This window comes from Pelodiscus sinensis, chromosome 1 (genome assembly GCF_052426305.1).
Source record: "Pelodiscus sinensis isolate ZL-2025 chromosome 1, ASM5242630v1, whole genome shotgun sequence".
Classification (NCBI taxonomy): domain Eukaryota; kingdom Metazoa; phylum Chordata; order Testudines; family Trionychidae; genus Pelodiscus; species Pelodiscus sinensis.
Window position 1 is genome coordinate 86,913,133 of NC_143052.1, and position 14,186 is coordinate 86,927,318.

The window sequence follows — 14,186 nt, forward strand, 5'->3', positions numbered from 1 at the left end:
GTGGAACGAGGTATACCGGTAGTTTGAATTAGAGATCCTAATTCGAACTACCTACTCCGTGCTGCGTGTAGCCGCAGGCATGGCATTTGGACTAAGGGGGGATTTTAAAATGGCGGCGCCCGGGAAGATGCAAATGAAGCCCGGGATTTTTAAATCCTGGGCTTCATTTGCAACTCCGGCTGCCCTCATTTGCCTACCTAGCTCGAACTACTGAGCTAGTATAGACATACCCTGAGGGCTTTACTTGTTTTTACTAAAAGGCAGCCCTTGTGAGAGACCCCGATTTGAGTGCTCTTAGGACTTATGGTGATTCTGCTGCAGACACTGTTACAGCGCATGAAAAATGTTATCCTCAGTGTTAATGCAATGTGGGAAGTTAAACCCCTCCCTAGGTTTGCTAGGTGTCTGGTATTGACCCAGACAGCCCCATATTTTTGCCTCCTGTCCGGTAAAAAAAAAAAATTCAGAAAATACCGGACACCTAAAATGTCCGATATTTTCTGGGTTTTTTCCCTGCCAGGAGGCAAAAATACCTGACACCTGGCAACCCTTCACACACTCAGCAACGGGGCCCAGATACCTCCCTCCCAACCCCGGATCTCCCTGCTTACCTGGTTCTGCAGAGAAGCTGCCTTCTGGCTCGAAGAAAACAAGATGACTGCCTGCAAAAAGCCTAAAGACCTGAAGCAAGCATCTTTCTTTTAAAGCATATTATCACATAGTTTTGATGATAACCCCTAAACATTGTACATACTATTGCTTAGTGATAGGCAGTCATTGGGTAGGAGAGGGAGAGAAAGAAGGAAAGGTTTAGTTTAAAAATGGCAGAGTAATAACTCTGGAAAACAGATAATTTGTTAGCATGAATGCAGAGGGTGGAAATGAGTTTATACTTTTGTTTAAAGATTGTGCTGTCTGCTACAGCTGTGGCTGAGGATGGTTACCTTTGTGGGGCTATGTCTACACTGTGCTAGTTTTGCGCAAGAAATGTGCAAATAAGGCTGAGTGTGGAATATCTCCAAGCCTCATTTGCTCATTAATGAGCGGCCACTCTGCGCAAGAGGCTTTTGCACAAAAAGGAGCTGTCTACACGGCTCCTTCTTGCGCAAAACCCCCCTCTTATGCAAGAGCTGTTCTTCCGCTTTTTTTTTTCAGAAACGGCTCTTGTGCAAGAGGGGGGTTTTGCGCAAGAAGGAGCTGTGTAGACAGCTCCTTTTTGCGCAAAAGCCTCTTGCACAAAAAGCGGCTGCTCATTAATTATGCAAATGAGACTTGGGGATATTCCACACTTAGCCTCATTTGCATATTTCTTGTGCAAAACCAGCACAGTAGAGACATAGCCTGGGAGGTTACCTGTCTGCTGTATCAAACACAAGCTTTGGATCCCATGTGCTTCTAGCCATCTGGATCGGGACAAAGTCCAAGCACTGGTTCCAGACTCAAATTTTCAGGGTGTATAAATGATTATCACTGTCATGTCTAAACTCTGTACGTACATTGAGTAAAAAGAAGACAGAACAGGAAGCTTGCCTCAGGCTAGTGAGTTCTACATATGTTTTCAGTTTTGTGATATAGTTGGGTTATATATAGCCAATAGAGGAACATAAATAAACATTTGCACAAATACCCAAAGTGAACCATCATGTTGTCTTTTATTTGAAAATGTTCTGAAATTTTGAACAATTTAAATACTAATTCTTATAGTTAATTGGACTTATCATTCAACATTTGGCCCTTTTTTAAGGAAAGTACTTAAGCATGTGCCTAAAGATGAGCACATAGGTACGGGCCTTCCTTATTTGAGATGCTGTCTTGAATTGTGGGGTGAGAATCTCTCTCTTTATTAATTTACTTAGTTTTACAATTTTTATGCTGGTGAAAAGTGCTACAAAAATGTAGCAAGTATCAGGCCCAAGGTTGGAATCCAAGTATCTTGGCTCTGGAACTTGTGTCTGTCTTACTCAGAATAAGACCTCCCTTGCTAAATCACTGACTCAGTTTGTGTATTAGTCACCTCATTTTGACATGGTGGCTAATAAAATGCCTTGCATTGACATAGTATTTTTATATATGTAGAAGTTAATGCATTTTATAAAGTTAGATAAATATTATTAACCTGGATTTGTAGTTGGAGTTAAGGCTTGTCTACACAGGAAAGTTATTGCCCAGTAAACCAGGGCGTGCATTTACTTCATACTAGCTATTTTTGTACTAACATCCACAGTTGACACCCTTACTGCACACTAAAAGTGTCCACAGCTGTTTAACTTAATACACTTTAAAATGTCTGGTTGCACTTCCACTTAAGGTTGTAGCAAAAACATTCCCTGATATTGATGGGGCCATAATTCCCAGTGATACCAGTTTCAGAGGTGTAGCCGAGTTAGTCTGTAACTGGAAAAACTTAAAAAACAACAAATAGTCTAGCATCATCTTAAAGACTAACAAAATATATAGATGGTATCATGAGCTTTCATGAGTACAACTCACTTCTTCAGATGACTGGAGTATTAGAAGTCCAGCTCCAAGAATAAATAAAGAAAGGCGGGGAGAATAGTGAATTGGATTGTTCAAATTACAAGGGGCTCATAAGAACAATTTTCACCTCTCTAAGCACCCATTGTTTGGTTGGTCGATTAAGTCATTAGGATGTGGAAGATAATTTGTGAGCCAGCCCATTGCTTTATTCATTCTTCTCTGATAAGAATCAAACTTGTAAACAAAGTAAAGTTATGACTTTGGCTTGTGGAATTGGCCTGAAACAATACTTGACTTTGAGGTCCATTAACGAGTGTCCCAGCAGGATAAACTGTTTTCCAACAGGTTTCTGTGTGTTGCCTTTTCGGATATCTGATTGTGTCCATTAATTCTTTCCTATTGGGTCTGTCCAGTTTGGCCAATATACATGGCAGTGGGGCATTGCTGGCATTTATTGGCATAGATCACATTAGTGGAAGTGCAGTTAAATGAGCCCCTGATGTAGTGGCTGATGTGGTTAGGTCCAGTGATGAAATCGCTTGTGTAAATGTGTGGACAGAGTTGATGCCAGGGCTGATTGGAGGGGTGGGTTCCTGGATGATTATGATGTAGGTGTGTTGCTTGGTTACTGGAAAGAATTTGTTTGAGATTAGCAGATTTGGGCCAAAGCTATCACTAAGCTTTCTTAATTACAGTGTATTGTCTTCAGATATTGCTGACATAGGATTTCAAGTAGCTTTTATTATCTGGAAAATCTGAAAGAGTAATGAAAGCTGAGCCAAAGGGAAAGAACAATTACACCAGTCAAACTTTCAAATTAGGATAGCTTTAGAATGATTTTTTTAACTCAAAACTCAGATCATTATTTTAAAGAAAAACTTTGAGGAAATATTCTCCTTTGCTTTCAAAAGAAATCTGTCAATTGTTAAACTAAATCAGTTTTCCAATACAAAGCTATAGGAAAGCTAACTGAGTAGTGGAGGCTGGCTGTCACCTCTCCATAATAAATTAGATGCAATATTATCATCAAATTCAGGATCTTTCTACTGATCTAATTTTCAGAATTTAGCACTTGCATAAATAACTAAACAAACCCAAGAATCCCTTTGCTGCCTCCTTTCTGAGCCAACTTGCACTAATTCCCATCCAAAATTATCAGCATTTTTAGGGTTTTTGTCACCAGCTGTTTCTTGTTTCTTCTTCACTATTGATAATCAGTAAAAATTCATTTATAGTGTATTAATTATTCTCTTTTTCGAACCAAGTGCTTATGCTTTACCTTAGTGAAAAGTGCTTGAAATTATCACTTGGGATGCTTCTTTTGCCAAAGTCAGAGATGATTTGAAAAATAATGAGGTTTAGATTTAAGTCAGAATTGGGAAGCCTGTTTACTGAAGTATTATTTGGCTTCGTTAAAATTAATTCTGGACTGTACAATTTCAGTCTTCCTCCCTCCACCTTGTTAGTCTTAGAAACAAACCAAAAATTATTTTCAAAATTGATGTTGTTATTATGTGCATAGCACAGGCTTCCACTGAGTTAGAAATACATGGATTTTTACATATGAAATATCCTTGAAAAATGGTAGCTTAACATAAGAGAAAAGGTTGTTTTGCAAAACTTACAGTAAAAGTAGTACTATTGGTTTTAGTAAACCCAGATGCCACCAGGGTCTACCTGGACCTTCATTCACATCCTTAAAAAGAATTAGTTGAACCACAGAGCTAATGGAACTGTAGCCCTCTCCACCTTCCAACTGCCACCCTGAAATTGTATTTACTTTGATATCTGAATGCCTTAATACAGTATGGGTATTTTGGAGCTGCCCCCTGCAAATCCAACTGCATTCTGTTGTTACCAACAGTACTGTCAATTATAAACACACTGTGGGATCCTTAGAACATTACTGCATTAAAATGAGAGTTTTGTCTAATCACCCCACCTGCTGGCGTAGACCATATTATATTTTTCCTTAAAATATTGTCTGGTTAGATTTCCAGTGAGTAATATCTCCTTCACATCAAAAGTAAGTCTGGGCAGTCAATTTAAAATCCAGAAATAAAATAGAATCAAATTTGTGCTGACTCAAAATAGTCATATGGATTATTGTATTGTGTTTTCCATAGTAAAGTGTTAGCAGATATCCTGGATAATTCGAGGTAAAATGCTAGGGATGGGAGCTGTGTGGGAATACTTAGGTGATTGTATATATGGGGGGGGGGGGTTTGGATGACATAAAAATCTTTCAGTTGTGCTGCCACATTTAGTTGTGCTGTTCTAGAATTCCCTATTACTTTTGCATTAGAAGCAGAAAGTTTGCCAATAGGGGGCCACTGGATGATTGAGATGCTAAAAGAACACGCAAGGAAGACAAGGCCATTGTAGAGAAGTTAAATGGCTTTTTTGCATCAGCCTTCACTGCAAAGGATGTGAGAGAGGTTCTCAAACCTGAGTCATTCTCTTTGCAGGGCCGGCTTGAGCCATTCCTGCACCCCGGGCAGCAAGTGGGTGACACATGCGTGGCTCCATCCCTCCCCCCCAACGCACTGCACACCTTACAGCTGTACTAGAGTAATTGGTGATTGATCCAGCCCTAAAGGGTTATTCTTGAAGTTAAAACAGCTTTAATATGGCTCATATTGTTAAATCCCTGAATCTCTGAACATGAGACACATTTCTTCATATTTAATATCATGTGGTTACAATCTTCCCTGGAAGTAATTTACAAAGCCTGGATTTAACACTGGGAATCCTAAACCAGAAATAATCATTTGTATCTGTGACACTGGTATCCATATCAGAATCCTTGTGTCTTAATGTGAGCAGAATAGAAGAGATTCCACTTAAATTTTTAAAATTATTGGGCACCTCAGTTGTTTTACTGCCGAACTAATGATTTTCTCATTCATATATTAATGACTGACCAAATGCTTCTCTGAACATTAATGCTAAAATATGAAGCCCTGAAGAAGACGTGTTGGAAAGTCTATCCCCTAAACCCAGAGATGATCAACATAAAGCCATTCCCCCTAGTGAAAATTTACAGCAGCCTCAGGACTGCTGTATTGTACTCTGACGGCCTATCCATCCCAACAGGTATGACAAGACAGACAGGGATTTCCTAGACACACCTGGGTCAAAAGAAAGGGTGAGAGTAGAAGTTTCTAAGGCCTCTCTACACCACCTAGAGATCCCCCTTCTTCATACGGAATCAGCCTGTAGCTCACTAATCAAGTAACTTTGTGATTGCTTTGTGCTTCCAGAGTGACTAAGGGTAGCTTTAACAGATCAGATGAACTGATCCTACATGGTCACAAACACTTTAATCTTCTCCTTCTCACCTTTCTCTACATATGGATTGTGCCAACCTCTGTTAAATCCATTCTGTAAATAAAAGAATGGGAAAATGACTAGAAATCCTGGGGAGAAGGGGAAGTGTTGAACTGGTTTTTTGTCCTAATTAGCTATGACGTATCACATTTTTTGTCAGGTTCTAAGAATGCACTCCAGGTTATAGTAACACATGTGGATAGACCAAACATGACTGGTTTCTATTCAAGAAAATTTAATACATGATAAACATAGCTAAGATATAATATAAAATGCAGACTGAATAAGGTGAGTCACCAATGCTAATAAAAAAATGTTTGATCACTGGGTGACTGGCTAAAATGAGACACAAGTTGGTCATGACTGAAAACAGTTGCTATTTAACGCCCAACTGTTTTGTATGGTATGTCACAGCTGGCTTAGTGACCCCAGTTCAAAAGCAAAATTTTCTTTATTAATTGTCATCCAAGATGCAAGGGATGAAATCAAAGAGATTGAATTTACCATCCCTAGATATAATCCCTCCAAAGTAGTACAATGAAACAGCTCACTAAGGGTATCTCTAGACTGCGGCACTATTTTGGGATACTGGAAGTATCCCGAAATAGCTATTCCGCATCTTTTGAACCATCCCGTTATTTCAAAATAGATTTCAAAATCATGGGCTCACTATTCCGCTGTCCACGAGAGTTAAGGGAATAGCGATTTATTTCAAAATTTGGCGTTGTGTAGACAACGCCAAATTTTGAAATAAGCTATTTTGAAATTAGATCTCAAATTGCATATCTTATTTTGTAGCTCAGAGTGTGTATCTTATTTCGACCTACGGGTGCAGTGTAGATGTTCCCTACGGTAGTGTGGCAAAACTCTCTCAGTTGCTTCCTGTGCAGTATTTAACACAGGTTGAAATTCACCCCAGGCAAAGGGGCTGCAGAAAAGCCTACGCACCAGTGTTCCCTGTAAGCTGAGCTCTTGGGCAGCCAACCAGGAGAGGTACAAATGCTGCCCAACTGCTTAGCAGAGCTCCCACAGCCAGCAGCATGTGTTCCTACAGGTGGTACACATCTGCACATTCCTTGGTACACATAACAAAATGTATTCCATACATGGATGGGAAAAATGAGAGGAAACATTGCTAGGCACCACTTAAATATTCAAAGTATGACTTGTGTAGTCCATAAACCATGTACTGACCCTCTCCACAGTGGTGAATTTTTCCCAGCATAAGTAAGGTGTAGCCTGAATTTCCAGGGCTAGAAATCAAGCACCATTCACTAACACTGGAATACAGAAAACAATTGTATTTTTCAAGAGAATGATGGATTAAATGTAGCTATGATTTTAATTAGCTATCAAGTGTATTTTATATTACAGGAAATGGAAAGAAAATTAGATATTAATCCAAATTAAACCCCTCTCCGGAAAAAAAATATTTGTGTTTCAGGACTTGATTTTTTTTTTTATATATATTTAAGATAAGTTTATTTTTATAGTGGAGAATCTCAGGAAGAAATCAATTCCAATTCTGAGAGATTTCAGGCTTTTCTCTCTTTCTCTCTTTTAGATCTGTGTGGTGATTGCTGCTGTTTTTGGCATTGTTATTTACCGTGTTGTGACTGTCAGCACTTTTGCTGCCTTTAAGTGGGCTTTAATCAGGAATAACTCTCAGGTTGCAACTACAGGGACTGCAGTGTGCATCAACTTTTGCATCATCATGCTACTGAATGTGGTAAGTAGAGATAAGGATCCATAAGCAATAAGTAAAATAAGCCAGGGGAGGCTAAACTTTCCCCACCAAAGCTGCTGCTGCTGGAAGCTGGTTTGCGAGTTTAGTGGTTTGACCAGGCTAGGCTTCTGCTGGATGGAAGAAGTTTTGCTTATTATGCATCATGCAGGTTGCAGGGCATGTGAGGAGGTGATATCCGCTACTCTGCTTTCTCAATTCATCAGCAATCTCCTTGGACTTCAGAAAGGTTACTGATGAACCTGGAAAGCTGAATAGCAGATACCACCTCTTCTGCTGCCCCTGAACCTGTGTGGCACATATAAAAAGCTCAGGTTCTTTGGGAAGAGTTTTTCCTTCTCCCACCAGGTCCCTTGGGGTTTTGGGAGGAGAGACACAGCTTGGCTGGGGTCAGCTTGGGGGTCCTCTGGCTATGTGACAGAGGCTCAGAGCTCCTCTGGCCATGGGGGAAGGGAAGAGTTGGAGCTTCCCTAGCCATGGGGAGAGGAGGAGCTGTGCCTCTGGCAGGCAGGGGGTAGGGTCTCAAGTAGAATGAGTAGAGGCGGGGGCTAGCCTCCCTGAAGGGGGGGGTCCTCCTGCTGCCCGCATGAGGATCTAAAGCAAACTATATTCAAGCACTTTATATGTGTCCCAGTCTGCATGGTGTTGAATGCCCTCATTTGCTAGGTACTTTAATGGGAGTTGAGGAGTCTCATCACCTGGTTATAACTGGCTCCAAAATTCTCTTTAAATGCAATACATGTTTGAAAAAGTCTAAAAATTATATTACATTAAAGAGACATTGTCAAGCCTGGCCTACATCTTATTTCTCCTATTTGTTTGCAAATTGCATGCAGTTCTTTAAATATGCTTTTTTTTAAACAAAATGACTCAGGGTTCTTTTTTAATAGAGAGGTGCTCCTCACTTTATTCACACCAGAATTTTCCCCTTAGTGGCAGATATCTACAGACTCTCTTTCTCCACACTTCACAGAGAAGTGACATTGAGTGGCAGTGAATTATTTCATCAGTTACTTCTAATCTCATGAGGGTGTGGTTAAAATCATGCCAATCACTGCATTCTAGGAAAAAATTCTGTGAGGGTGGATTGAATCTGGCTTGTGAATCTGGTTTGACTTTGGGCCTGAGATAAAAGGATTCCTAGGCCATCTGTTCTTTGGTGGTTAAAGTTCCAGTGGGGTAGATCACAATGAGTTGGGTGGGTAGAAAATGAATTTACCCCTCTTGTAAAGTGAGGGAGCTCTGTTGGTTTTCCAGGGGCTTCTGAATGTCCATGCAGCAGTGATCATCAGATGTGCTTTTCTGTCCCCTGCTTTTGGCAAGAAGGTTGCGTCCTTTTCTTTCAGATGCACATGTTGCCACTTACCTATGTCTTTGTCACCTTGAGATTATGGCTTTGCAAACACTTTACAGAGGGTTGCATCTTCAAACCATGCAGAAATTGCAGCTAATGCAGAATGCCTTGTCCCACTTAGTAACTGGAATTTCTTGCTGTACGCATATTACTCCTTGGCTCCATGAGCTACATTGGCTCCTTGGTTTGTTTCCATGTAACTTATCAGGTGTTGATTCCAGCCGTTATGTGTATAAATGTGCCCACTTGAGAGACCACTTCACTTATATGTGATAATGAAGCATCTGCAGTCAGTGAGATAGTAAGACTAACAGCTATGGTTTATAAGCAAAGGGGCTGTAAGAGACGCTCACCCCAGGAACTCACTTTTCCTCCTTTGCACACTCAAGGCTGCATTTGGTGACCTTTTCAACAAGCTGTAAGATGTCTGTTTTCCCATGTGTTTCCTGAGGGAGAGCAAGGGAAGATTTTATTGAGAAATTGGAAGGAGGAGGATGGGATAGAGGCCAATGCAAAATAAAGAAGTTGCTTTGAGGGCTCTGTTTTAGTATTGCAAGGAAAATGCAATTCTGAGTATTTCCTTGAGTATTGCAAGGACAATGTCTTAAACCCTACAGCTACTAATAGTCTGTGAACTGGACAATAAAGTGAGGCCCAGGGGAAATGAGATCCATATGTATAAGGAAGCATAATCTGCAACATCTTTTAAGGAGGTGGCGAGGTTTCAAACTTAACTTTTTGCTTTCCATACTGAGTTAATGTGAGTTACAATAGGTGACTGATGGAGAAGATCTAAAATACTAACAGATTCTGGCTCCCATGAGCAATCAGACAGTTGAGTCCTGCACAAGCTGTGAGAATAGAAAAAATAGCAGGGAGAAAGCCAAGATAAATGAATAAAACCAGAACTTGAGGTGAGAAGAGACAAGAGGAGTTTATTGCAGTCTGGGAATCCCTGTAAGATAACATGGACTGCAGACAGAGATTCTAATATTACTTCACAACCTGTCTGAAAAAAGCATCAGGGAACGCTCTGGGTCAATCAACATCTAGGTTGGATGCTTTTGAGAACTGGATGGATAATATAGTTACTTATTCATTCTGACAAGATTTGATGGCACTGAAGCTGACGTTCTCCCAGTTAATCGTGCATTCTGCACCGAGAGCAATCATTAGCTTCACCTTGAGTAGTAAAGCCTGTTCATACCAATAATATCACCCAAAGAGTACAGAATACTGAATAAAATAGGATCCTATATGAAACCCTTTGAGATTTGATGTGATGAACTGCAGTTCCAGAAAAACAGATCCAAGCATCGTTAACAGAATCACAAAAGCTGTCTGTCAGGTGCAGAAGGAATAACAAAAAAACATAATATTCACATGCAGCCATGCAGGTCATTGTAGACCTGTAAATAGATACTCTCCATACTAGGATCATGGTATCAACTGCACCACCATTTAGCGCTATTATTGTCTTCATAGGGAGATACTATTAAAGCTGGCAAGAGACCACTTTCTCAAATTATATTCTTTGAAACAAAAATAGGATTAAAATAACCACGGTTTATTTCAGACAAAGCAGAAAGCTCTGTAGGAGGAATGTTGCTGATAGCTATGATAGAATTTTTAAATTACTTGAGTTCTTAAGCAACTGGTTTAATATGTAGCCTGGGTAGCACTCGCTAAACCTTAGCAGCAGTTTGTAATATAAATTGTAGAAAAAGGAACTGGGAGGGGCACACATTGGAATTTAAGGACCCAATCCTGAAAGATGGTGACTCTTTAAAGAGATTTTGTGTCCCTTTGACTCCCATTAATATCAACATGAACTGAGGACACTCAAGACCTTGCAAGATCTGGCCCCAGATTCCTAGAAGGGGTATAACCATTTGTAGCAAATGGATACAGTGATTTAATTTTATAATAAAAATAAATACTGTGTATTTACATAGTGCACGTATAGTCACCACTGTGTAAATACTAACTCATGTCAAAGTTATTCTATTAAATACGTTATGAGTCATTGAGAGGAATTTTAAACCATGATCCTGCTCTCATAGACAAGTGCTAGTAAAGATTTAGAAGAACATCCAGTAGTTATAAATAAACACATTTGGTTACAGTGATCTAATAAATAATGTTCTTTGAGCTCCGATGTCTCTTTCCCAAAGAGAGCCAAAGTCTGTTTTCATTAGGTCTGATTTGCTTGTTAAATTTTCCACAATTTCCCTGGCATTTACAGAATTAAATGACTTTTTACAGATGGAGCACAGTGCTAAATTTTTCATTAAAGTCCACACACTTTTCAGTTCCAATGGTAAAGACTTTCAAGGGGAAAATTAGTGATTTCACTTAAGTGTAGGAGAGACCATGATGCAGTGAATATGGCATTGGTCTGAGAATGAAGAAACCTGGGTTTTAGTCCTGGGTCTGCCAATTATCTGGTTTGTGACGTATTAATTTAGATGGAATAAAGGACCCAAAGAATCAAAGATATTACCAAGACCCTCTTACTTTCTGACATTAAACAGTGTTAAATGGGGTTTGGAGTTTACAGACTTCTGCCTGCTTAGTACCATGGCAAATGTCAGGGATGGTGTAGACGGAGCTTGTTCCTGCCTTGAGGGCAGGAGGCTGGACTCGATGACCTCTCGAGGTCCCTTCCAGTCCTATGATTCTATGATTCTATGAAATGTACCATTAAAATCCTTTTACTAAGCATATGGTAAAAGAAGGAAAAGCCGTTATTAGAAGTTTTTGAAATTTAAAGTGCTAAGTGAAACTGTGATTGTAACAACACCCCTTCTTTCCTTTAGCTGTAGGGAGTCTTTAGAAGGAAGAAAAATAAAACTTGTTTGACAAACTGTTAGTTCGTTGAGTAGCAGCTAGTTGAGTAGCGGTCCTTCTGGGGAAAGAAGAAGGTAGTTGAGATGGCTGGAGGCTCTGGAGCTGTTGTTACTGTTGCGGATCACGTTTCCTAGAAGGCAAATGGGAAAAACACACACAGGGGGAAAAATGAAAACAATGGTAGAAAATGTTTCTGGTGTTAACTCTCACTTGCAGCTTCAGTGTTGGGAAAACACAGGCACAGGGCACAGTTTTGTACACCACTTCAAGACCTACAATCTCATGTCCATGTGGGCTGTTTAGGGCATTGCATTTAGCTATATTACTAGTCACCGGCTCACAGGAGTGTTGCAAAATATATAGTGTTGGCTTGCTAAGCCAAAGCCTTATGAGACCAAAGGTAGAAGGGGAGGGGTAGGAAAGGAAGAAATAAGTTAAAGGGTACGTCTAGACTACACCTCTCTGTCAACAGAGAGATGTAGATTAAGCATGTCGAAATTCCTAATGAATCAGGGATTTAAAAATCCTGTGCTTCATTAGCATAAACATGGCTGTTGCTTTTTTTCTAAACGAAGCTTTTTTGAAAAAACGGCAGTCTAGACAGGGATCTTTGGAAAAATAAACCTTTTTCGAAAAATCCTGTAAACCTCATTTTTTGAGGAATATGGGATCTTCCGAAAAAAGGTTTATTTTTCGAAAGATCCCTGTCTAGAGCTGTTTCTTTTCAAAAAAGCTCCATTTAAAAAAAAAAAAAAAAAAAAAAGCGGCAGCCATGTTTATGCTAATGAAGTGTGGGATATTTAAATCCCTGCTTCATTAGCAATTTCAAAGTGCCTAATCTACATCTCTCTGTCTACAGAGAGGTGTAGTCTAGACATAGCCAAAGAAGGGAAAGAGCACACTGAGTAGATATGGGTGTCTGACAAAATCTCATCCCAGGTAGTGTTGGATTTAGCCAAAGAGAGGTGATGTCATCAGGATCTCTCTCTGGTCTGCTCAGGTCAGGTCATGACATCTCTTAGGGTTAGGATGAAAAAGGTCCGGTGGTATCACACTGAATCCTGAGATCCCAGGAGACGGAATGGGTGGCAGACATGATGGTGATACTTGCTCCTTCCCTTTCTTTATTTCTTTCAGTAACCCAGCAACATAGTAGCCGTGAATGTCTTTTTCACGACCCCAAAAGAAGGTTCAGGGGAAGAATATCTTGTCATTTTGTTCACTAAAGAGGCCTAGTTTCTGACCCACCAATTTTGGTTCACTGATTTTTGGTTGCACACTTTTCTTGTTTACAAAGTATGATCTTACCCAAGTCCTTGAGTAATATCACAGACCAGTTCAGTCTGCCTCTCATACGTTCAACCCTTTTGCTATCAGTATTTGTTAAATTGACAGTAAAGGGTAAATTTGTAGACTCTGTCATCATAACAGACCTTGGACAAATTACATATGCTTTCTGCACCACATCGGTACAGGGGGATAAAGATTACTCTCCTCCTCTGTAAAGCACTTCTATGGGTGAAAAGCACTACATAAGAACTATGTTACTGTTATCACAATGCCAACAAATTTTACCAAAGAATGATTACCAGAATCTCTGTTTTAAAATGTAAGTAATTCTTGTTCATCCTACAAAACAGATCTATATTGTTAATGATGGTAAACTTTGTTGGTCACATTTTTTCAGAGGTGGTTTCTTATTTGTTACAGTTGTATGAAAAAGTTGCTCTTCTTCTGACAAATTTAGGTAAGTTATAAATGTAAAACTGAGATGATATTTTATTTATTTTTTTTATATTTGAGTGCCACTTCAAACTAAATATTGAATGTGAAATCTTAGTTCTGTTAAAGCCAGCCGGAGTTTTGCTATTGATTTAACTAGATACAGGATTTCTCCCTGAATCAGTATCCCCATTATATTTGCAAAATGCTGCTTAGGTTAATTGAATGTATGTGTTTAAAATATTGCACTGCATTTATAACTGTGTTTATAATTATAACAGTCTTTATAGTTTTTTCAAAATATCTATCAATATGCAGTAATGTCTATACAGCAACATTTAATGACAAGGCCCACCTTAAAACCTGACTGTTGCCTATTAACAAGTAAACTGCTCTCTCTCCCTTCTCCTCTCTCACCTGCCTCCTGCCTGATTCCTGTCTGAGCTTTCATTTATAGATATGAAGCTCTGATCTGAGATGCTGCAGATGGGAGAGGAAAAGGGAAATCTCCATTTTTAGTATTAACTATTATTTTTTTTTATCTAGGGCATTTTTTTTATCTACACAGCAATATTATTTCAAAATAACTTAATCCATATCTACACAGCAGGTAGTTATTTCAAAATAATGTTGAAATACTGTCAAACTGGAGAACTTCTTACTCTGAGGCTACGTCTAGATTGCAGGCTTCTTTCGGAAGAAGCTTTT

General features: G+C 39.4%; 1 protein-coding gene across 3 annotated transcripts in view; it reads left to right on the forward strand.

Annotated features, from left to right (window-relative positions):
- ANO4 (anoctamin 4) overlaps nucleotides 1-14,186 on the forward strand; it is a 324,825-nt gene that overhangs the window by 273,310 nt on the left and 37,329 nt on the right. For all 3 annotated transcript variants that reach the window (XM_075934238.2, XM_075934244.2, XM_075934250.2), the window contains 2 exons: nucleotides 7,373-7,537; nucleotides 13,467-13,503. In XM_075934238.2, coding sequence (XP_075790353.2) covers nucleotides 7,373-7,537; nucleotides 13,467-13,503 — 202 coding nt within the window. The remainder of the gene's footprint in view (nucleotides 1-7,372; nucleotides 7,538-13,466; nucleotides 13,504-14,186) is intronic.